The sequence below is a fragment of the Sturnira hondurensis genome, unplaced genomic scaffold (assembly GCF_014824575.4).
Source record: "Sturnira hondurensis isolate 20B ecotype Veracruz unplaced genomic scaffold, ASM1482457v3 Scaffold0001721, whole genome shotgun sequence".
NCBI lineage: Eukaryota > Metazoa > Chordata > Mammalia > Chiroptera > Phyllostomidae > Sturnira > Sturnira hondurensis.
In genome coordinates this window covers 37948-63962 of record NW_028074352.1, presented here as the reverse complement: position 1 = coordinate 63962, position 26015 = coordinate 37948, and the positions used below count along the sequence as shown (strand labels likewise).

The 26015-nt window shown below is 37.7% G+C and overlaps 1 protein-coding gene across 1 annotated transcript; it reads right to left on the bottom strand.

Moving 5' to 3' along the window:
* Nucleotides 1-26015, bottom strand: LOC118976167 (estradiol 17-beta-dehydrogenase 11). Its single transcript, XM_037030512.1, has 7 exons — nucleotides 25349-26015; nucleotides 23732-23839; nucleotides 18702-18833; nucleotides 17492-17598; nucleotides 10472-10609; nucleotides 2525-2641; nucleotides 1-556 (listed from the first exon to the last, which is right to left on the bottom strand). The coding sequence occupies exons 1-7, from the start codon at nucleotides 25559-25561 to the stop codon at nucleotides 466-468; spliced, it is 906 nt and encodes a 301-aa protein (XP_036886407.1). The 5' UTR covers nucleotides 25562-26015; the 3' UTR covers nucleotides 1-465.

The window sequence follows — 26015 nt, the reverse complement described above, 5'->3', positions numbered from 1 at the left end:
TTATTGTAAAACTGCTTTTATTCTTTTTCTCCATTTTCCATAAGGAAATTTCTAAGATATTTCTCTTTGTATTATATGAAATTAGCTTTCAGCTGGAAAACAGTGGTAATAAATGAGGATTGCAAGAGCGTCAAAAGGTGATATCAAATAAAAAAGATAATTCGAAAAAGCAGAAGTACAAAGATTAAAATTCTATTTAATATAAGATGAAATCAACTTAAACCTGATAAGTCAATTTTCAAAAACAGGCACTTATTGTTCATTACTTTACAAATTTTTTTAAAAATTACTAGAGAAAGAGAGAGGAGGAAAGATGGGGAGAGAAAGACAGAGAGAAACATAGATATTGCTGTTCCATCCATTGATGCATTCATTGGTTGATTCTTGCATGTGCTCTAACCAGAGATCAATCCAAAAACCTTGGCGTACGAGGACAATAATCCCAATTGAGCTACTGGGCCAGAGCTACTGTCCTTTGTTCTTATATCCAACAACTGCATCAAACTTGACATTGACCTTTCGTTTTAAAACTGCTATGAAATGCTCAGGAAAGACCCTAAAAGAAACATACATGAACATAATTAGTAAATTAATATTAAGTGCACTTTAATCTATCTTCTCTTAAAATACTTATGTTTATTATGTATCATGTCCATGTTCATTTTAAACAAGATTAACAATTTTAACACACAGTCACTACTATATATTCTTTCCAATTAAATCCATTTCCTTTTCAAAAGGAAAAGGAAGGTTTAATTCTTTAGAGTAGAAGTGACTTCAAATATTTAGTTTTTAAATAAATATGCTCTATATTTTTTAAAAGATCTATGAGAGGATGTATACAGAACTGAGCAGTTGAGATGCTAAAGGCTTAAAAAAAACAAAAATAAGAACAAAAGCTGACATTGCAAAGGAAGTGAGAATAGGATCTCACTTTATACTTTATTATCCAGTATGTTATTAAAGTGTTCCACTTCCAGACTGGGGAAGCAGAATTGCTCAATAGAAGGGCAGAGAATACACTTGGTTTTGAGCAAAATGCTGAACAAGTAATTTGAGTTTAAATTCCTCATGTGTACACAAAAAATTAACACCTACCCCACAGTGCTATTTGAAGAATCCTTGGGCTTTGCTACCTGAACTCAAAGTATGCTCAACCATAGTTACTAGCAGAAGGGGCTAAAAAAAACTGGACACAGGCCCCCATGGTTTTGGTTTTCTATTTTTTTTCAGTCTCTGGGTCAGTAGTTCTCAAAGTATAATCTTTGAACCAACTGCTTGTGGCAATTCTGTTAAAAATTCAGATTTCTGGGTTTCTTTTTTTAAATGATTTTATTTATTTATCTTTAGAGGGGAAGGGAAGGAGAAGAGAGAAATATCAATGTATGGTTGCCTCTTATGCGTCCCCTGCTGGTAACTGGCCTGCAACCCAGGCATGTGCCCTGACTGGGAATTGAACCTCGACCCTTTGGTTCGCAGGCCTGCACTCAATCCACTGAGCTACACCAGCCAGGGCTAAAAATCTACTTTTTGAATCAGCTTTCCCAGTGATCCTGATACCCTACCACATTGGAGAAGCTTGACTTTAGGGACAGAAAAGGCTTCTTTTCCTTTTTAACCTGAGCAGCCTCTTCAGTTTCCCCTTACTCACTGGCCAGCCTCACTGCCACACAGCTTCCCAGGTGAGTGATGAGACAATGTGTTACGATGAAGCATTCTCTAAAGTAGGGGTTTTCCCATCTTGGCTGTACATTAGAGTCACTGGGAAAGTCGCTGTGTGATCAGGCCACACTCCACACCAATCAAATCAGAATCCTGGGGAGTGGGTCTGGGATATTAGCATTTTTAAAACTCCCAGGTGAATTCCAATGTGCACCCATGTTGACTACTGCTCTTAAGAAATTATTCTAAATCTAAATATGCACACAATCATCTGTGGATCTTATCAAAATGCAAATTCTGATTCAGGAGGACAGAAGATTCTGTATTCCCAGCAAACCCCCAGGTGGTGCTGATGCTGCAGGCTGGGAACCACAGGTGAAGCAGCAAGCCTAGAGGGTCTCTAAAGATATCTCTATGCTTCAGTATGATTTTGCACAAAATAAGAGCTCAGTAATCACCTGTCATATATTTAAGTGAATATATAAAAGTTAACTATGGTCTCCTCCAATGTTATTATCCTATAACTCCACTATGTACTAATGTTTAAAAACTGTCCTTCTTTATATTCATTCATTTATAAGACAAAACTTCCAAAAATATGCCAATTTCTTTCTTCAGAAAAAAAACTCGTGGAAATGATTCAGTTCATTTGCCCAATTACAACACCAATCTTGCTTCACTAACAAAGGTAGTTTAAAAATCACTAACGAAGGTAGTTTAAAAATTGATGTATTCTTTAAGCCTATTATTTTTATTAACTTCATTCCATTTAATAGTACTTAACAAAAATTTGGTCTTAAATATGAGAAAAACATGCAATAAATAAATATTTATAATGCTGGCAAACTTAACCGTTGCTTACCTTTCCAACACTACTAAAAAGCCTATAGGAGATGGAATAAAAATCATGTTTTGGTCAGTCAGGATTCCCTTCATCAGCTTGTTTACCACTTCCTCAGGTTCCAGGATGGATCCCAAACTGAAATCAGAAGCGGTCTTCAGAAACAAATAATTTCATTGAGGCTTCAGCTCTAGTTTAGTGCTAAACAAATAAGTTAAATTACCATAGGAACCACAACATAAGTCACCTGTAGCATCTAGCCATCACAAATGATTGAAAATGACAGCTGCTTTAGCATTAATAATATTAATAACAACCATTTACTTAGTGCTTATCGTGGGTTGCCCATTGTGCTAAACATTTTATACAGGTTACCTCCTTGAAGCTTTACAACAACCGTATTATGCAAATGAGAAGTATGAAAATAACTAAGACTCAAAAATAATTTTGCTACATTAACACATAAATTCACTTTTAAATCTTTAGAAGCTTTGAAAAAGAAGTCAGATACCCTTTACAAGTGTTATTATTATATACTAAGACGTTTTAGGCGAACAATTTCTAAAGTGTCAGAGGAATTAAAATATAGGGATGTGTCCGGCTCTAGGTCCTTGATCTCTACATGGAACCCTAATATTGCCTTTGGTTATCTATCTTTACCACTTTATCAGGTCTTCATTTAATTTTCAGATGTGTTATTTACTGTATTTTTGGACCACAAGATGCACCTAGGTTTTAGAGGAAAATAGGAAAAACATTTTTGAAGCAAAAAATGTGGTAAAATATTTAATAACATAAATAACACAATACTTCACCAATGTAAATGTAAACAGACCTCAACAGCAGCATTAACAACCATATTTCTCCCAAATTTGGGGGTGGGAAGCAGAGAGGGAGGTGTGTCTTATAGTCTGAAAAATACGGTAGTTTCATGTTACATCTGCCCTGTGTATATGCACTACTGAGAAGGTAGTCCCTGAAATGTAACCTTTGTTATATGGGTGTTAGAATAAATGCATTTAGTGTGGAATTGCACCAGAGTTGGTCCTGAGTTTCTAATATTTTACTAATGATTTGGAAAAAAAGATACTTAATTACACTTTGGAAATTTGCCAATGTCACTAAACTGTTTGCGCCACTAACATTTTTGAAGAGGCAGATTTTAACTGTTGTGACTAGTTGAGAAAAGTGAGAGAAAAAGAATAGTTAATTCAGAAAGAGAAAATGTGCAGTAAAAGTAAAAGTGGGACAAATGAGAAAAGTGATATTGTACTTTAAAGTGAGCATGCTAATTAGATACATGAAGGAGATCAGAGCTTAAATAGGAAGACTGGAAAAAGTCTGGCCATTTTCAATAGAGAGAATAGTTTGCATATCAATGGAACCCAGCAGCCAAGGAGAGTGGACTGGAATGCACATGCATGAAAAATAAAACTTCACTGTACTAGTCAGTGGGGGCAGTAGATGTCATTGAGTGAGCATGTATACTGTGTGGCCTTCACGTTCAAATAGAATGAGTAATGAATCTGCATCAAATTGTGTGTTAAGCTTGAATGTTCCTCTCTGGAAATTACTCGGATGATTCAGAAGGCTTTTGGAGACAATGCAGTAAGTGTGACAGAAATAAAAGTGTGATAAATGCTTCAAAGATGGTCAAGAATCTGTTGAAAGTGATCCGTGTTCTGAAAGGCCTGCAGTAAGTAGAACACCTGTGAATGTTGCACATGCGTGGGCTGCAGTCAGCAAAGATCAGTGACTGACAGTGAGGGAACTATAAGCTGATCTGGGGAATCCAAAATCTATGGTGTTCAAGATTTTGACACAGGATCTTGGCATGAAATGTGTCAAAATTCATTCCATGGCTTCTGCTACCAGAGCAGAAGGAACATCGTACTGCAGTTGCTAATGACTTGATTCAAACCACTCCTCATGAGCAAGATTTCCTCAAGAAGATCATAACCGCAGATGAATAGTGTGTCTATGACTATGATCTGAAAGCGAAGACCCAGCCCACCCAATGGATGTCACCTGGTTCACCGCGCCCAAAGGTGAGCCAAAGCAACAGCAAGATTAAGACCATGTTAACTGTTTTTTTTTAAATTGGAAATGTGTTTTCCATAATGTCCCTCAAAGCCAAACAATTAATAAGGAGTACCACCTCAATATTCTTCATGGGTTGAGATGCAATATGATGAAAACAGCCACAGCTATGGGCAACTGGTGATTGACAGCCTCATCATAACAGGCCCGCCCATGCATCACATGTCTTGCAGCGTTTTTTGGTGAAACATCAAATCATCCAGGTGACTCTGCATCCCTACAGCCCAGATTTGGTGCCCTGCAACTCCTAGCTTTTCCCAAAACTAAAATCACCTTTGAAAGGGAAGAGATTTCAGACCATCGAGGAGATTCAGGAAAATACAGTGGGGCAGCTGATGGCGATTCCAAAGGATTTGCAGTGTGAGCAAACACTGCAAAGGATTTTGCAGTGTTTTGAACAGTGGAAGAGATGCTGGGAGAACTGTGTGAGCTCCAAAGGTGCCTACTTTGAAGGAGACAGAGGCGTCATTGTCCTATGTACAATGTTTATCTTGCGTCTTTAATAAATGTCTGTATTTTTCAGAAACATTTACATAGCTGAATACTTTCTGGACAGACCTTGTAGACAGGGTTGGGCAGATGTAATGCCTGCTTGAGTGTGGTTTGTAGGGTAATAATATGGGTGTAATAATTTATAGTTTTAACCTGAACATTTCACCTAAGATGTCATATGGTGTGCTTGAGCATGATATTGTTGTTACAGAATTACATGCTTATGATTTTGTAATAAAAGATTTTGTAATAAAAATGGGCCATTATTATGCTGGACCCTATGTACGATCTTTCCTTTTTTATGACAAATCGGGTATTTTGGTCAGGAAAATATGTCAAGGGACAGTTTACTGTCAATCTCAACCACATAAACTATTTTTTCCTTTTTATTGAATTTAATGGGTGACATCAGTTAATAAAATTATATAGGTCTCAGATATGTAATTCTATATCATCTGTACATTGTATTGTGTGTTCACCACTCCAAGTCAAGCCTCCTTCCATCACCATTTATCCCCCTCCACTCTCCCCCACACCCCCTCCTCCTGGCAACCACCACCCTCTTGTCCATGTCCATGATTTTTTTCTCCTTTGCTCACTCTCTGTCAGCCTCCAACTCTGCCTCCCTCTAACAGCTGTCAGCCCGCTCTCCGAGTCTGCCTCTATTTTCCTTATTAGTTCATTTTGTTCATTAGATTCCACATGAGTGAACTCATATGGTATTTGTCTTTCTCTGACTGGTTTATTTCATGCAGCATTATGTTCTCCATCCACACCATCACAAATGGTAAAACTTTCTTCCTTCTTATGGCTGGGTAGTATTCTATTGTGTAAATATATTGTGTAGTTGTTTTATCCACTCATCTACTAATGGACACTTGGGCTGCTTCCATATCTTGGTAAATGGTAAATAACGCAACAACAGCATATTATTAAGATAAGAGGGCAGTGTACAGAATAGTATGTTTGTTTCCATGTACCAGAAAAAATGCATTAAATTAAGAAGTATGGCCTCCTAAATTGGGAACCTACAGCTGGAAATATAATTTTCAATAAAGTGGTTACCTCTGGAAGAGCAACACCTTTGAAGGGGCTTTTCTTTATATTACTTAAATTTTGTTTACAATCATAACACATTATTAGAAACCCCCAAAAGGTATTTCCAATGAAATATTTAATATACATTTTAAATGATTATTTTCAGAAAAAATTTCAATTAAAATTTTGTTATAAAATAAAGCTAGGAATAGTAAGGTATTTGTAATCCAGGACCTATGGAGGAATTCCACATCTGCCCCTTTGGGGCTGTATGGCTTTGGGCAATTTTCTCAACTCCTCAAACTGTTTGTCAATAAAATGGGCATAGTAATACTTACCTTGCAGAGTTTTTAGAAGGATGAGGGCAGGGGTAGACAAACCATGGCCTGGGGACAAATCTAACCCTCCTAGATTATACATAATAAGGTACCCAGACCTAATAAGGTACCTGGTATTTGGTAGACTTTCAATAAATGCTTGAAAAAGTGATTTCTTGAGAGCCAAGTCTATGTAACAAAAATAATTCTTAAAAGCCAAAAAAAATATTGGAACACTTGATCACACTGAATTCCAATAAAATCAGATTATGTTGTGTTATAACCTTTATAGTAAACTAGTTTCTTCACACTGTTAGATGTGTAAATATAAGAACTAATAAATTACATCCTTGTTGTGCCTTAAAACAGAATATAAATTCCAATATGAGTAAGACACAAATTATTTTGGATCAGTCACTTAGAGATTGGTTCAGTTTCCTTCTTTCAGAAAGGTTGTTTTCTGTGTAAAAAGGAAAAAACTTGGTCTGTATCTTAGTTCTGCTACTTACAGGCAAGTGACTTGATCTCTCTAAGCAAAGTACTGTGGTGAGGTTTAAAAATTTACAGATTTTATTTAGTGTCCAGAATATAAATTCTGCCCTCTGATTAGAAGAAACAAATTTCTAGATTAAAACCAACTTCACTTTTGGCATCCACTCTAGTATCAGTTTATCTTCAAAGGGATTCATGTGGCAGGACCAAGCCCCAGAGCCTTCCTTAGCCTGGTCATATTCCTGCGACTAGGCTAGAATCCTGCCAGCTTCTATTTACACTCCCCCTGCCCCACAGTAAGCTTCTGTTATTTTTCCATTGTAAATTGAAATACCCCTTGCCCGCATGAAGGTTAGCTTTGTGCAACATCCTGTGGGCTAGGGTAAAACATTCAATTATAATTTTTAAAATATGCTCTCTGTTTTTAATTGCTGAAAGACAGTCTAAGTGAAAGAACTTGACTCAAATATATTACTTTAGTATCTAAATTCTGAAAATATGAAAAAAATTGACAAATTCTATTCCTGGGCATAGTACCTCTTTGACACCCTCTTTCAGTTTTAGTGAACTCTTTCAATTGGCTAATTTCCTTTAAGTATATTTTATTGATTATGCTGTTACAATTGTCCCATTTTTTCTCCCCTTTACCCCTCTCTACCCTACACCTCCCCATCCTCATTCCTGCCCCACCTCTTAGTTCATGTTCATGAGTCGTACATATAAGTTCTTTGGCTTCTCCATTTCCTATACCCCTCTTAACCTCTTCCTGTCTATTTTATACCTACCATTCATGCTACTTATTCTCTGTACCTTTCCCTCCTCTTTCTGCCTCCCATGCCCTCATCGATAACCCTCCATGTGATCTCCATTTCTGTGATTCTGTTCCTGTTTGTTTGCTTAGTTTATTTTCATTTTTGTTTTTAGGTTCAGTTGTTGATAGTTGTGAGTTTGTTGTTATTTTACTGTTCATAGTTTTGATTTTCTTCTAAGTTCCTTTAACATTTCATGTAATAAGGGCTCGGGCATTATGAACTCCTTTAACCTGACCTTATCTGGGAAGCACTTTATCTGCCCTTCCATTCTAAATGATAGCTTTGCTGGATAGAGGAATCTTGAACGTAGGTCCTTGTCTGTTATGACTTTGAATACTTCTTTCCAGCCCCTTCTTGCCTATAAGGTTTCTTTTGAGAAATCAGCTGACCAGTTTCATGGGAATTTCTTTGTAGGTAACTATCTCCTTTTCTCTTGCTGCTTTTAAAATTATCGCCTTATCTTTAATCTTGGGTTATGTAATTATGATGTGCCTTGGTGTGTGCTTCCTTGGGTCCAATTTCTTTGGGACTCTTGGAGCTTCCTGGACTTTTTAGAAGTCTATTTCCTTCACCCAATTGGAGAAGTTTTCCTTCATTATTTGTTCAAATAAGTTTTTAACTTCTTGCTCTTGTTCTCCTTCTGACACCCTTCCATAATTCAGATGTTGGAATGTTCAAAATTGTCCCAGAGGTTCTTAAGCCTCTCCTCATTTTTTTAAATCCCTGTTTCCTCAATTTGTTCTGGTTGAATGTTAATTTCCTCCTTCAGTTCCAAACTGTTTATTGGAGTCCCAGTTTCCTTCCCTTCACTGTTGGTTCCCTGTATATTTTGCTTTATTTCACAAGGGTGAGCCTTCATTTTACAAGTGAACTCAATCATTTCTGTGAACATCCTGATTACCAGTGTTTTGAACTCTGCATCTGATAGGTTTTCTATCTCCTCATCACTTAGTTCTTTTTCTGGAGTTTTGATCTGTTCTTTCATTTGGGCCACATTTCTTTGTCTCAGCACACCTATTACATTGTAAGGGGCAGAATCTTAGGTGTTTACCAGGACGGGGCAACTCACCTCTCTGTGTTGTGGCACTGCATGTGGGGGCGGGGTCAGAGAGGGAACAGTGCTGTTTGCTCTGCTCTCAGCCGGATTTCAGTCACTTCCCCCACTACCCACAAGCAAATTTGGTCCTTCTGGTGTTGATTCCCAGGTGGGTGGGTTTGTGTATGTCCTAGGACCCTTTGGGACTGTCCTGTGAGTCTGGGAGTTTCTCCTACTGCCACAACCCAGGAGTTTTTACACCTGGGTGAGGTTTTAAGGCTTTAGTTCCCCACGTTGGAACCCTGGGTTGCACGATCTGTCTCGATCCCCAGTTGTTCCTCTTGGTTTATCCACACACAAATGAGGGACTTCTCAGTCCTAACAGCTTCCTTGCATGCCCAGTCCACCAACTTGCCGTGCGTCCTCTCCACCCCAGCTGCCATTTTCTGCCCCTCCTACCAGTCTGGATGAGTTTCTTTAACTCCTTGGTTGTCAGACTTCTGTATAGTTTGATTTTCTGGCATTTCTGGTTGCTTTCTGTTTTTAAATTTCTTGTACTTCTTTGGCTGTACAAGGAAGCAAGGCATTTCTACCTATGCATCCATCTTGGCTGGAAGTCTCCTAATTAATTTTTATTGAGACATAATTGACATGTCACAATGAGTCAATTTATGATGTACAACGTGTTGATAAGATACACTTATATATTGCAATATGATTACTGCTGTAGCGTGAGCTAACACCTCTCTCACATCACATGATTATCATTTCTTTTTTGTGGTGGGAACAGTTAAAATGTAGCTTCTTAGCAACTTTGAAGTCTTTAATACCATATTGTCTATAAACATAATGCTGAAGAAAGTGAGCAGTTTACTCATTGTTTCCAGAACCCCATGTGTAATGTATGTCAGTTATATAAAATTCAGACATTTAGTCTGCACATAGGGAGATGTCTAGAAAGATTTTCATCAAAATATCAAGAGCAGTTTCTACTGGATAGAGCGTTCTAAGAAATTTTAAAAAGAAATTTTCTTATTTGTATGTGTTGGAATTTTTTAAAAAGTATACAATATGTTTACAAAGATAGTAAAGCTATTCCCCAAGAGAGAAAACATTAAAATTAACCTCAGAGCAGATCCTTACAATTTTATGTGCTAACCAAGGAAAGACCATGGTCTCGGACTCAATTTGGAAGATAATCTCTAGATTACTAATGGAAAGTGTTTTTCACATTGTGGTTCTGATTTATGTCTATCGGAATTACCTGGGATGCTTGTTAGACATATGCACACATAGTTCCAAGTCCCCATCCCAGCTACTAACTACCCTCTCCCAACCAAACCCAGTAAAAACCAACATCTCTGGGGATGGGTCCCCTACATGGTTCCTAAGCACTCCTGATGAAATGCACGTGTACTTAAGTCTAAAAACCACTGTTTAGGGGAAGAGGAAAAGAAAGAATCAGCAAATTCACCCATCTCATTCATATTTACATGTGTATACATTCTCTCCCTGCGTCTCTCCACCTGTTTTCCCACAATCTATAGAAGCTGAACCTGAGCTGAGCTCAGGGCATTGCATCTCAGGTGTTTCAAGGATTAAAATACTTCAGAAAAGCCACAGAATGGCTCATATTCATGCAATCACCAACCCTTTTATCTCCATTTCTGTCTCAACTTACGCAGTGCTTGGGTTTTTGATGAAACCAGTGTTTATGAAATTAGGGCAGAGACATGAGGTTTTGACTCCGGTACTTTTTAAGGCAGCCAGTTCATCAGTCAAAGCTCTATGAAATCCCACAGCAGCAAACTTGCTTGAACTGAAAATAAACAGAGAAAGGTCACAAAATAATTCAAGAAAGTTACTACGTGTATTTTGGATGGCTGTTTTCCTTAGTTAAGCATGGTCCTTAGCTGAGAAACACAGGCAGCAGCTGAATCTCAGTGCCCTGCCCAGACCCACTGAATTGGAATCTGCATTCTAGAACATCCTCAGGTAAATTTTATGAAGCACTGACATAGAACACTTACTGCATCACAACATCATTTATTAGAGTGACAAATGAATAAACTTAAATATATTGTTAGAAAAAATCGGTAGAGTGCTTATTTTGTTGTTTCTCTTTCCATAAAATTTAATAACATTGTAGGCTGCTCATTATTTGCTTTAATATGTTCAATGAATTCATTGGAAAATGCTCCTGCATAAAACCAATTCTTCCTTTAGTCTCAGTATGACTTCCTCAAAGAGGACTTTCCTGACCCCTAGCCTAAATTATTTCCCCACTATATAGTAATCTTCAGTTTTCCGTGACAGCTCATTTTAGATTTGTAATTTGATGTTCATCAGGGTGAACTTTTTGAACGTCTGTCCCACACAATGCCTGGGCCAAAACGGGCTCAGTAAGTACTTGTCAAATGAATGAATCAAAGTGCAAAGCCATTTTTATTGTCTTAGTTCCCTCGTTTGGAAAGAGAAGGGAAATCAATCATATTTTAAGTGAACATCACACTTCCAGTTAGGTGTTTTGAAAAGCAACTTTATAGAGATATAATATTACATTATTAATTTTAAAAATTATGTGAAAGTATATATGAGAAAATTTGAAATTTGAAAGTGTGCAATTCAGTGGCATTACCAGACAGATTGTTCTTCTACAAATCTGTGTGGATTAGCAATTATGTACAGAGCACCTGTACATTCTTGCCAATCAGCCTGTGCTTTGGAAAATACAAAGCTGTGAAAAGGAAAGCTCTTTCACCCCCTCCACTCTTTTTCTTACAGCTTAGGCATAAAATGAAGACTTAAAAAGAAAAATTGAGAGATTCAATTACATAAAATGTAAATCTTCTGTACCTTGAAAAAGTAAAACAAACAAAAATGATCATACCTAAGATGGATGACTACATGCCAGACACGGTCCTCAGTGACTCAGACGCATTATGTCCTTTAACCCACACAGCAACTCCATGAAGTAGATGCCACAATGATCCCCACTTATTAAAAAGGAAACTGAGGCCCCAGGGGTGGTTACAGAAGTTGCCCAAAGACACAAAGAGAATGGTAGAATCAAACTTTAAATCTAGGCAATAACCAGGCCTCTATATGATATACTCTGAACTTTATCAGCTCCCAGCCGAGTTAAGAGCCCAAAAAACTGGTAAAGCATTTGCAATGTGTAAGACCAGGGTAAGGGTTACTATATTGGCAACTTTTATAAATGAGTAAGACAATACTCTAATGGATAGATGGCTAAAGGACATTAGCAGAAAATGTACAAAATCATACTAATAGGTGTATGCATATTAAAATATTTTACTTCAAGTGTAACTAATATAAATTACAAAATAAAATAATTTTTGCCTAGCAGTAAGTGGTAAGGATATGAGGACATTTTATCTGTTTAAGTTGTTTTTTAAAGTACATAATATTTTTAATTTTATATAATTGAATGAGCAATCTTTTCTTTTTAAGGCTTCAATGTATGTCTAAGCTTAAAAAGATAAACCAAGAGAGAGCTTTCCACAGCTTTCTATTTTCCAAAGTACAAGTTAACTGGCAGCCTTTTTGGAAGGCAATTTAGCAAAAGGTATCAAATTCAGTAAAATATACCATGCTCTTAGATCCAGTAATTTCCCTTTTACGTATTTATCCTAAGGAAATCATCAATGATGTTTCTACAGATTTATTCAAGGATAGTCCCTGAGGTACACAGTGCATGAAGGCAAACAGAAACAATATTCAATTAATTAAATTAATTAGTTGAGGTAACATTGGTTTATAATGTATATATATAAGTTTAGGTGTGCAACATTATAATTCACTATCTGTATAGACTGCATCATGCTCACCATCAAAACTCTAATTTCCATCTGTCACCATAAACCCTCCCTGCACCCATGCCCCCTCTGCTAGGAATTTGTTTTGTACATTGTTTGTGGAGACGATTTTAAAGGTCTATAGTGGGCAGCTCTTGTTTTTGCTCATTGGCATTCATGTATTCCTTTATTATGGCAACATCACTCTGATTTTGCCAGCTAATGCCCCTTCTCCCCCTACCTATTCAGGTGCTGGATCCAAGTTGGTCTACTTAGAATAAACTCTAGAAGTAGAACATTTGAAGGCATTACTGGGAAGTCATGACTTTACCCAATCTGCTGGACTTGGAGTTGAATGGATGTTACCTGAACTGCTGGCAGATATCCTTTCCAAGAAAGACAGCCTAACTGTGACTTTAATCACAGAGACAAAATAATTCCTCTCTTGGCCTGGGTCAGTTTAAGTTTTGTGTTCCTTGTAACTGAAAGAGTCCAGACAAACACATTACCCAACAATAATGGGTAAATTAAATAAACAGTGGCATATATGTACAGTGGCATACCATGCAGGAATTGAAAACGATGTTGCATATATACTGAGGTCTGTCCAGAAAAAGTCCAAGTATTGTTAATTAGCAAGAATGGTTTGTGCCATACCAATGTAACCAGGCAGCCAAGGAGAATGGGCTGAAATGCACATGTGTGAACAATGATTACTTCACTGTACTAGTCAGTGGGGGCAGAAGATACTGTTGCGTGAGCATATGCACTGTGTGTTCATTGCATTCAAAATGACTGAGAGAGTAAAGCAATGAATCTGTATCAAATTCTGTTAACATTTCTCTGCAGAAACTATTTGAATGATTCAGAAGGCCACAGCTATAGGCAACTGGTGACTGGCAGCCTCATCATGGCAAAGCACCTGCTCATGCATCCCATCTCATATAGAAGTTTTTTGGCAAAACATCAAATAACCCAGGTGACTCAGCCTCCCTGCAGCCCAGAACTGGTGCCCTGTGACTGCTGGCGTTTCCCAAAACTCAAATCACTTTTGGAAGGGAAGAGATTTTACACCATTGATGAGATTCAGGAAAATACAACAGAGCAGCTGATGGCAATTGGGAGAACTGTGTGAGGTCCTAAGGTGCGTACTTTGAAGAGGACTGAGGCGTCATTGTCCTATGTACGATGTTTCTTGTACTTTGTATCTTCTTCAGTAAATGTCTTTATTTTTCATGTTACAAGGCTGGATACCTTCTGGGAAGACTTTGTGTATTTAAAAACTGGCAAAACATTCATTTTAAATTTTAAAAAAGCAAGATTATGTATGTAGACTTTTTCAATGCATGACTATATATCTGCATTTAAAATGTCCTAAATTATAAGAAATGTTTACCAAAGTTAGTTCTGCATGGTGAGATTATCAGTAATTTTTTTCTCTTTTACTAAAGTGTATTTTCTGATTTTTTTAAGTGAACCAAAAATGCAGCAATATATTTAAACTCAGCGTTAATGATCTTGAGTGTGTTAAAAAATTTCATATTTTCAAATTTTAGGGTGAATTTGTTTTGAGATAGATGAAAGATAGATAGATAGATAATAAGTGTCCAAAATTTGATGCAGATTCATTGCTCCACTTGCTCAATGATTTCAAATGTGACAGCCACACAGCACACATGCTCACTCAATGGCATCTACAGCCCCCACTGACTAGTACAGTGAAGTTGTTACTGTACACACATGCACATTCCAGTCCATTCTCCTTGGCTGCCAGATTATATTGATGTTGTGCAAACCATTCTCATTATACTAACAATGGGTAAACTTTTTCTGGACAAAATAATGTATATGCTAAAATTGATTTTATTTTATTTTATTTATTTATTTTTAGATTTTACTTATTTATCTTTAGAGAGGAAGGGAAGGAGAGAAGGAGAGAAACATCAATGTATGGTTGCCTCTCGTGAGTCCCCTGCTGGGACCTGGCCTGCAACCCAGGCATGTGCCCTGACTGGGAATTGAACCACGATCTTTTGGTCCACAGGCCCACGCTCAATCTACTGAGCTACACCAGCCAGGTCTAAAACTGATTTTAACATATTTTGATTTGCCAAGAGTTAGCATAGAGTTGTTCTTTTTCTGCACTTTGTTACTTGCCAAAGGTCACATAAGATTGTAATGGAGTAAATCAAGATTCAGAACATCATTACTCATAGTAATCATATCTTGTAAACAACTTAAAGGTTCATGAAAGGTAGTGTAGATAGTAAAGTATTGTCTAGGCATGACAATGATTAAACTACAGCTACCAACATGGGTAAATCTTACAAACATAGTACGATTCCACGTACATAAAGAACAAAAATAGGCAAAAGTATTCAGTGGTGTAACAAGTCAACATAGGAGTTGCCTTTGGGAAGGAAAGAGGGATCGGTGATTGGGAAGAATTCCAAAAGGAGGTTCTGGGGTCTTGTGATGTTCTATTTTTTGACCTGAATGGTGGTTACATAGAGGTGTCCACTTTACAGTAACTAATTGAACTGTACACTCATGATTTCTGCATTTTCACAAATGTATGTTATACTCCAATAAAAAGTTTGTTTTAAAAAGCAGCATCTCAGTTTAATTGCCCAATATAAATAACAACTGATAAGCATTGCTACCTGCTGGGTTAAAGTCTTCAGTGTGACTCTGTGGAAGTCCTACCATTGACCAGATACATAGCAATAACCAGAGTCAACTGAACTCAAGATAATTGTGGCCAGTAAGGATCACAGACACAACAGCTCAGGCCAATGAGAGCTGAGGGTCAGAACAGTTCTGCGAGGGCCCACAAACCTCAGATCTGTCCCCTAGCTGAAAGTGTACTTGCGTAGTTGCAGCCCTGCCTCTCAGCCCAAGTAGTGACTCTTTGTGAATTAGAAAAGGCCACCCCTCTTCTCAGGTTAATTCGGTGCCATCTGCCAACATTCAAGCCTAGAAGGACCCGAATGTTGTTAACAGTGCCCCCTAGAATTGTGTAGCGCACAATCTGCACAACTGTGTGTGTTGCTCCTGCTTTGACAACACTCAGTGAGAACCTGTACTTCTGTTGAAAGCATCATCACTAGTCACCAAAATAAATTTCTCACACAAGGCATGTTCTTTCTTGATTTTCACTGTAAACCTCAGTGGGGCAGAATCAAATCAAAATAAAAAGAAGTACAATATTTACTGCGGTAAGGGAAGGAGGAAGCACACCAGGGTTGACCTGCCTGTTTAATCTCTGATCCTCCTTGCTTACCTGGGGATTGTGACAGAATTTGTCAGGGCAGTACAGTGTCATACACCGGCCTAGCAGCAGCACCTGCAGCCATCTTTCGTCAAGGAAGTAACTGTATGAGCCTCCGATGGCTAGGGGCTCACTGCCTAACTTGAGTGGCTCTGAAGGAGTCAAGATGCAATCTGGACACTACAGGTCTGCTCTGTGACTGCTTCAGCAGTTATTTCTTCTTTTGTCAAAACTCAATCCACGTCTATATTTATTTTTAAAACTACTATAAAGCAAATGTATGTTCAGAAAGATAGAAAGAACACATAGGTGAACAAAAAGAACAAAATAAAAATCTTTTTATTGCTATTAACTAAAAATAACCACTCTCTAGGTATGTTTTAGTATGTATCATTGCAAACTTTTAAAATACAAGATACACACACACACACACACACACGTTACCTGCCCATGCCTATATCTATATATCGGTTTGGCCATAAAGTTTGTTTGTTTTTTTCTGTACGATGGCTCTAGTAGTGCTTAGTTGTCTTAAACTTCATTAGAAAAATTTTTGTTACATTGTATTGTGGCAACTGTCATATCAGCATGCTTTTAAAAAAACTTATTAAACTTGGTGAATTTTTGTGTAGTCATTTTAATATTGAAGATAGAAGGAAATATGCAACATTTTCAGCATATTATGCTTTATTATTTCAGGAAAGGTAAAAATGCAAAAAAAAAAAAGAGGCTGTGCAGTGTATGGAGAAGGTGCTGTGGTTTGAACAGCTCCCTGCTGGAGATTTCTCACTAGACAATGCTCATAGTCAAGTAGACCAGCTGAACTTGAGGGCAATCAAATCAACTGAAAACAACCAACACTCCACTACACAGGAGATAACCAACATACTCAAAATATCCAAATCAATAAAGTTATTGGTGAAAATGAAAAATGTGTTTTTTATATTACAGACATTTTGGTCAACCCAAGATTTATACACATTATCTACATCTACATAAACAACTAGATCTACATTGTTTCTAGAATTTAGATCATTAATTTCATAAGAGCACAATGTTAAAAAATTTTATCATTATTTTTATGCATATTTATTTGCACAATCATAACTCAGAATTTTAGGAGTTATTATTGGTAACATACAGCAATAGCCAAAGAACTGTTAGGGTGTATACAACCAGCAGCCTCACTGTGGCCACACTGGCCACCCTGATCAGTTCTTTACAGCATACAGTGGGGCACACTGTGACTGTGCCCTGTTTGCTGCAGTAAGTCCTTCAATTATTAACAATTAAAATTATTTTCATACCAATTCACTGTTTGCATTCAAAAGCACTCCCAGATTGCACTCTTTCTCTGTCTTTAGAGTTTTATTTCCACTTTACTTTATTTAAAATTATTAATATTAACTTGTGTTCATTTTATTGCTCTTATTTTATAATTCCTTGTTGCTAAAAAGAGATAAGAAATGCTTGAAGCAGTTGGCTTCTAATTGAATAATTTCCTTGTACCTACCTCTAAAATAGTCAACCGTTGATAATGTTGTTGCACAGGAGACTTTGTACAACAAAGCTAAGCATAGAAACCAATGAAAAAATGCACATTTTCACTTACCAATAAGCCATTAAAAATGGGACTGTAGTATGCCCAGCTGCTGAAGCCACAGTGACAATATGGCCATGATTATTCTTCATCATTGCTGGAAGAAATACCTTTGTAGTCTAGAAATAGTTTTTATAAGACAGAAAAAAATGCTTTTATTTCTGATTGGCAAACCCACTGGGAATATTTTGAAATAAAATTATACTTTGTAACATTGTTCCTGCCATAAATAAAAAACCTAGATTAACTGCCAAACTTGGCAACATAAGGCAACTGGGTAGGGTGCCCAGATTAGAAAAATCAAGGTAAACAACAAATACTGAAAACTTTAAGAATCCATCTCATTTATATTGTGAATAACTTATGTCCACTGACTCTCCACCTTTTATCAATGATGTCTTCTATCTTCATGTGAAATTGTTGGAAAAGAGTTTGGTTATGTAATCAAAACATTAAAGTGAATAGCAATCTCCCAGTAGCTACTGAATAATTCATACAACAAATATTTATTGAGCACCTACTATGTAATGGGGATTCAGAACCAAATAGGACAATACCCTGCATTTCAACAGAGGCAGAAAGATGGGAAAACTCTAAGTCATAAAAATACAAAGACAGATGTGAATAACTTAAGAATGAAAACATAATACTGCATTTTCACCAACTAACTCCAATATTCTTTTGAGATTACTCACCCCAAACTCACTCCCAAGAAAACCTTCAGGGGCCCTTTTAGGAACTGGCTATGTGGGCAATATTTAGACTCCTAAGAAACTCTGTGTGTATATGTATTTAAGACCTTGAATGGTGAGTTTCATAATAAAGTTTGCATTAGAGGCCAGGATGTAACAGGAGGTCTGGGTCTCACGAGAGTCTGAAAGCAAACTGGGTTCCCCTTTTATAGAATAACAGATGATGGTCTGTAATCCCTCCTCCATCTCTAAACAGAGATATGAGAATCTAGCTAAGAATTAAAATGTATGTAGCACCTTAAGTTTATTATTTATTATTATTATTATGAATATTTTATCAGGGGAAGGAAGAATAACTGATGAGATCTGATTATAGCATCAAAAATGATCTTTTTGTATATTATCCCTGATACCTGGAGAAAACTTTAATATGGAGTTGATATGTCCTTATGTCTTCTGAAAGCTTCACTTAAAACTTAATCTTTGAGTCTTACAAAAGGGAATGTTTTTGTAAAGGAAATCATACTTACCCAGAAGTGTGCAAGTACATTAACTTCAAAAGTCTTTTCAATTTGAGGGTCTTGTGTAGCAAACAAATCTGATGTATAGACCACACCAGCATTATTTACTAGAATACTAACATCCCCAATTTCTGCCTTCACCTTTAAAAGTAAAATAAGAAAAATATCCACATCATTAAGAAGTATGAGGGCAGGCTTGCATGCAATGACTGTTAAAGAAGTAGGTATTTTTTATTTGCTGTAGGGAAAAAAAAGTAGTGTTGATTCTGTGTACAAAGTTGAAAAAAGAACCTTTTAATTTTATTTATTTATTTTTTTTTAAAATTTTTTTATTTAATTATTTTTCAAGTACAGTTTTCTGTCTATTACTCCCATCCCGTCCCACCCCCCATCCTCCCCCCTCCCTCCCATTTCCACCCTTCTCAGTTGTTGTCCATGTATCCTTTATATAGGTTCCTCTAAATCCCTCCCTTATTTCCCCTGAAATTCCCTCCCCTCTCCCCTCCGGTCACTGTCAGCCTGTTCTCTATTTCAGTGTCTTTGGTTATATTTTGCTTGCTTGTTTGCTTTGTTGTTTAGCTTCCTGTTAGAGGTGAGATCATATGGTATTTGTCCTTCAACACCTGGCTTATTTCACTCAGCATAATGCTTTCCAGTTCCATCCATGTTGTTGCAAAAGGTAGGAGCTCCTTCTTTCTTTCTGCAGCATAAAATTCCATTTGAACCTTTTAATTTTAGATATTTTATTTCAAAATAGTTCTGCCTGAAAGTTTGCTAGGTAAAAATATTATTTTGCAATTTAGTCTCTTGACTTTGCTCTATTGATTATAGCTCAAGAGTCATTGGCTAACAAAAACACAACCATTGACAAACCAGCCAGGGCTATTTTTTAAATACTACTTTAAAAGGTAAGCAAAAAAAGAAAAAAGAAAAAAGAAAAAACAGCCCTGGCCGGTGTGTCTCAGTGGACTGAGTGTGAGCCTGCAAACTAGAGGATCGGGGTTCGATTCCCAGTCAGGGCACATGCCTGGGTTGCAGGCCAGTTCCAAGCATGAGAGGGGACGCACGAGAGGCAACCATACATTGATACTTCTTTCCCTCTCTCCTTCCCTTTCCCTCTAAAGATAAATAAATAAAAAATCTTTCAAAAAAAGACTTAAAAAAAAGAAAAAACTAGGTTAATTAATTGGCAAATGCAGGGACTGTTATGAGGAACTACGTAAATTGATTACACCATTACACCAGCTACATCATCTATTTATTTTTATGTTCACTCCATTCTATTGCTCTCATATTTTTATTGTTCTTTGAGTAACTAAGCTTCTTGCTGGATGGACCCTAAAGTCACAATACATTTTGTTATACATTTGTTACAAATGAAAGTTAGCCTCTATTCACAGTTGCCCTTCTTTAAATGGTGCTACATTATGCTTGGGGACTGACAGGGAGCCGGCAACTAGTCTATTAAAAGCTTTCACATGACTTCCGCCAAGATGGAGGCATAGGTGGAAACACTATTCCTTCTCCCACAACTAAGTTTGAATACAACAAAGGTTTGGAGAACAAAGACACAGCCAAAGAACAGAAATTGAATTATACGGAAGTCTGACTACAACTAACTGTTCAACTGGGACGTGAACACCTAGGGCTCCGATCCTGCTAAGTAACAGGCACAAACAGCCCAAAAGATGGCGCAAGAAGAACTCAAAGTCCGAGAGCCAATAACTCTAAGCGACCAACAGATTGCCAGCCTCTCAGATGCACAGTTCAAGACACTGTTTATCAGGATGCTCACAGAACTGGTTGATTATAGTCACAAATTAGAGGAACATATGAAGGCTAAACTAACTGAAATGAAGGGAACTGCACAGGAAACCAATAGTGATGGAAAGGAAACTGGGACTCAAATCAATGGAATGGACCAGAAGGAAGAACGAAACATCCGACCAGAAAGGAATGAAGAAATGAGAATTCAAACAAATGAGGAGAGGCTTAGGAACCTCCAGGACATCTTTAAACATTCCAACATCCGGATTATAGGGGTACCAGAAGGGGAAAAGAAACAGCCTGGAGTGGAAAACGTATTTGAACAAATAATAAAGGAGAACTTCCCCAGTCTGGCAAAGGAAATAGACTTCCAGGAAATCCAGGAAGCTCAGAGAGTCCCAAAGAGTTGGACCCAAGAAGGAACACACCAAGGCACATCATAATTACATTAGCCAAGACTAAAATGAAGGAGAGAATCCTAGAAGCAGCAAGGGATAAGGGGACAGTCACCTACAAAGGAGTACCCATCAGACTGTCAGCGGATTTCTCAAAAGAGACCTTACAGGCAAGAAGGGGCTGGAAAGAAGTATTCCAAGTCATGAAATCCAAAGACCTACAGCCAAGATTGCTTTATCCAGCAAAACTTTCATTTAGAATGGAAGGACAGATAAAGTGCTTCTCAGATAAGGTCAAGTTCAAGGAGTTCATCATCACCAAGCCCTTATTATATGAAATGCTAAAGGGACTTATATAAGAAAAAGAAGATGAAAAATATGAACAGTGAAAGGACAGCAAACACACAGTTATTAACAACCACACCTAAAACAAAAGCAAACTAAGAGGACAGCTAGATCAGGAGTGGAACCATAGAAATGAAGATCACATGGAGGGTTAGCAACAGGGGAGTGGGAGGAGGAGAAGGGGGGAGAAGGTACAGAAAATAGCATAGACGGTAGGTAGAAAATAGATAGGGGGGAGGGCAAGAATAGTGGGGGAAATATAGAATCTAAAGAACTTGAGACATGTGGACATAAACAAAAGGTGGGGGAGAATGGTGGGGGAGGGGTGTGCAGGGGGGAGGGGAATGAAGGGGGGGAATAGAACAACTGTAATGGTATAATCAATAAAATATATTTTTTAAAAAAGCTTTCACATATGTAAGTGCTATGCATTTTACAGAATTTCATTATCTCACTTAACTCTCATAACAATTCTATGAGCTAGCAACTCTTAGTGTGCTCATTTTTACAAGAAATATGAAACACAGAATGGCTACCCTTCTTGCCAAAGGTCACATGGAGTTGGGACTCTCCAAGATTTTCTGACCTCAGAGATCAAAACAGGCCTCAAACCTTGTGCAGAGAGGAAGTCAGGAGGGGGAGGCCCGTCAGCACCCTGGGAGGACCTCAATGTGCCACTGTGAAGGCTGCCCAGCCAGACCTGAATGTCATCGGGCTGTATTTAAATTATTACGGAGACAAGCTAAGTTATTTGGCCCTTGATCAACACACAATTTGTAACTAGATCTACATCTCTAACACAATAGGAAAACTATTGTTCAGAATAATGCCCCTAAATTCTGAGAAAACCGACATTTTATGTGGCTAAATTGATGAAGCTGCTGTAATGCCTCCAAATTAACATGACTCAAAATAAAAATTACTGTTTTATGTTGCCAGAGTATTAGCCCAGACCCTCTTGGCCCTTCCTTCACCTCAAGCTCCCCATTGTCACCTATTGTGTCCCGCCCCTCCCCACTCTTGGGGGTAAGAGGGTCACATTGCACATTTCTCAATAATGAAAGCACACTGAGAGTTTTATTGCTTAGGTGGCATAAAATTGTCCTGACACTAAGACAGCCACATCAAAATAGCTACTTCAAAATATCTGATATCATATGCAATTGTATAAACTCTGTTTAAGCATATAGTTAGTTCATCTTAGAAAAATTTCAGTAGAAAAAAAACTATGTTTAAAATACATGGAATTGTTTCGAATAATAAAGTTATGTTTTCCAGAAAAGAGCCTATTCCCAAATGAGTCTGGAAATGAATGTTTTCTATTTAGGTAACTAACACTACTAAATCCTCTTAATAATGGCTAATAAAATTATACAGATAATATCAGTGGTTCTATCATAATACTAAGAATTGATTCTGACAGAGTGACTACTAAGCACCAGGTACTGTTCTAAGAACGTTAGTTACATCATTACTTTACTTGCTCCTGATGACAACCCTGTGAAGTAGGTACTGTTTGTGACCCCCATTTTATAATTGAGGAAAGTTAGCCACAGAGAGGTTAGGTGACTTGCCCAAGGTGTCACAGCTAGTATTAACTGGGATAGCACTCATCTCTATAAAAGGGAATCATTGTTAATTTAAGTAAAAGCGTTATTGTGAAATGCAGATGGTTCTTACCCAAAGGCCTTGGTCTTACAGCACCCCCTTCCAGGAAGGCCCACCACTGGCCCGGGTAATTTCTATCTATTCTTTTGACTTAGCTAAGGCCTAACCAACAATAGTAGCATCACCTTGAAATGAAAGATTATAATTTAAAGCAGAGGTTAAAATGTCCCCAAATTTAAAATTCCCTAAAAGTCAAGAGGTTCTCAAGTCTTGGCTGAATGAGGATCTTTATACTGCACTTAATCAGAATACACAGGGGTAAGGTCTAGGAAGGTGCATTTTAAGAAATTTGCCCAGGTAATTCTACTGACCTTCCTACCATTACCGCATTTAGATAGCAAGTACATTTATGAAAGTGCCCGGAGGAAACTCCATTATATATAGCACATCTCAATTGTACACAGATGAGGCAAATAATGCTTTATAACAATGGATATGTTTGTGATCACAGCCTGATAAACAGTTAGGTTTATTCTACCTTCCTGAGTTCTTTGGACTTCAGAAGACTCTGTTAGTGATCCTGTAGTGCCATCCAAAGTGTTACATGTGTCTGAATCAGATGGGTCAGGTGTGTGTGCAGACAGTACCAAACATGCAAATTTCTGGGCCCAGACCTTGACCTACTGAACGAAAACCTCTCTGGTGCCTAATTTTTAACTAGCTCCCTGGAAGATTCCAAAACACACTAAAGCCTGGGAATGAATCTCAGTTCTGGGTTTTAGTTCTGGGTTTGCCACTAGCTAGCTATTCAACCTTGAGCAAATCACAAAACTTCTGATAGCTTGTCTGCATCATGACTGGGTCATCTCCAAAATCCCTCCCAGCTCTGACACAATATGATTCTAACCAAATGCAAAATTTCACCTTCTTCGCTGAGCTGTAAATATCTTCTCGTTTACTGCAGTCTACCACAAAGGCGTGAGCCTTTGCACCCAGCCTCTTGCATTCACTAGCTGTTTCCTCAACTCCATTCTAGAAAAAAACAACAGAGGGCAATGAGTATAAACAATGTGAGCATTTATATCAACAGATGAAAACAGATTCTTTGAACTAGGATTGGGCAAGAATTCACCTGACACATATTTTTGACAGGGTTACAGGTACACTTTGCTCTCAGTACTTTGAAGAGCTTCTTTTAGTTGGAACTGAATTCAAAGCAAGATTTGAAGAAGAAGACAAAAATAAAAAAATACTATTTTTATTATGAATTTTATATTTGAGTTATACGCATGTGCATGTGTATTCCACATTAAGCTTTAAAAATTACATTAAATTTTTTTCTCTGTCACTAAAACCTACTCACAGATAACAGTTTTCTGGCTGCAAAATAAATAAATAAGGAGTTAACTACAATTCATTCATTCCTCCAACATTTTAATGTGTAGGTCATATTCAAGGTGTGTAGAAGAACCATGTGGACACAAATATGAATGCATGAGTCCCAACTTCAGAAAACTCACACTTTCTACTACTTTCTATGTAATAGAAAGAAACATAAAATTATATTTAAGTAGGATCATATGAAATTTTTATCGCTTTAGAATAAAGGATTGAATATTGGCAGTTTCGTATGGTTCAAACTGATATGTCGTGGTAAGTATAATAATAGAGCTATACAGAGAGAACTATGGGAACACAGAGAAGGGGCATGCAGTGCAATTCTAAAAGAAGAGGTACCTGAGTTGAATCTTAAAGATGAGTAGAACAGCTATGCAAAAAGGGGCAGGGCACACCAAGCATAGTGTAAGGAAAGGGACGGATAGGAGAAAGAGACTCTGGGGAAGCACTAGCAGATTGGTGTTGCTGAGTCCTAAAGTTTGTGGATTGTTCTCTCAATCGCCCACTCACTAGGTTGGTGCTGATCTAACTTCACTTTCCATGAATTCCTGTTTACATCATACAGTGTTGACTAATGTGTAGTGTATGTATTTCAGGCCAGTAGGTGCTTTCTTTGTACATTATCTACTGGCCAAATAAAAGGTGAGATTCTACATGCTTTCTTCCTTAAGCCTACACCTAATCTGGTAAAAATTACATTGAAGACTTTTTTCTTTTTTATTGTTTTTAACTCTTGGAAATTACTATGGCACAGCAATTGTTGCATAGCTATTTTTTTAATAGGTACAAACCTCTTACTGTTAACATATTAGCTAAAACTATTACTTTTTCCATACAGTTAAGATCGAGGGATCAGTAAAATCAAGTTCAGGAGTATACTATAAATTATTTTCAGGGGCAGTGGTGAGGATAAATTTACAATGTCAAATGGGGCACAATGTCTGAGAACCTTCACTAAGTCCCTTTATCACGTGATCATAAACACATTAATTAATCCATGTTTTCCCCCATCTATAAAATGGCAATAGTAATTTTTTCTACGCACTTAACAGCTGTGCTGTAAAGAATTGTTATCTGCAAAATACATGCATACATGTCCACAGATTAAAGGTACCACAAAGTAAAACAGTAAAGCAGTATTACCTTATTTATATCCCACAGAACCAGTTTGCATTTAAGTTTGGCAAATTCATAGGCAGTCAGTCTCCCGATTCCATGTCCAGCTCCCGTAATCAGGACGATTTCTCCGGCGACTGATTTTCTCTTCGTAAGAATAAAACGCTTCAGGAGAGATTCCAAGATGCAGAAGATCAGAAAGGGCAGAAGCAGGAGGCAATTCAGGATGAATAACACCATTTTTTTTTTTTTTGCTACGAGGATTTGGTATGTTTGTCAACCACTCTAAATTGTTTTGCTTCCGGCAGAGTTGTTCCGTCACATCTAACACTAGAGAGTGTGAAAGCAAGAGAAAGAACGGGCTTCTTTATCAGAAAAACAACCGTGAAACCGCTCCTTCCGCTGGGCTGGGCTCAGGCAGGTCCTTCACAATTGGCTCGGGCTCCGGCGCGGGGAGACTGCGGCGGGAGAAACCTGGGAGGGATCAAGGCCGGAGGGGAGCGAAGGTCTCTGGTTCCCGGCTGCGCAGCCCCGCGAATTGCACAGCCCAAGTCGTCTTTCGCTCACTCTCTTCCGATCTCCCGAGCCGACCTCGGAGGGCTAGTTGCCGCTTGTTTTCATAAATTTGATAAATTTCTATTAAAGTTCCAAGGATAATCGACAGTGTCCTGCAAAGAAACAGCCCAGATGATTC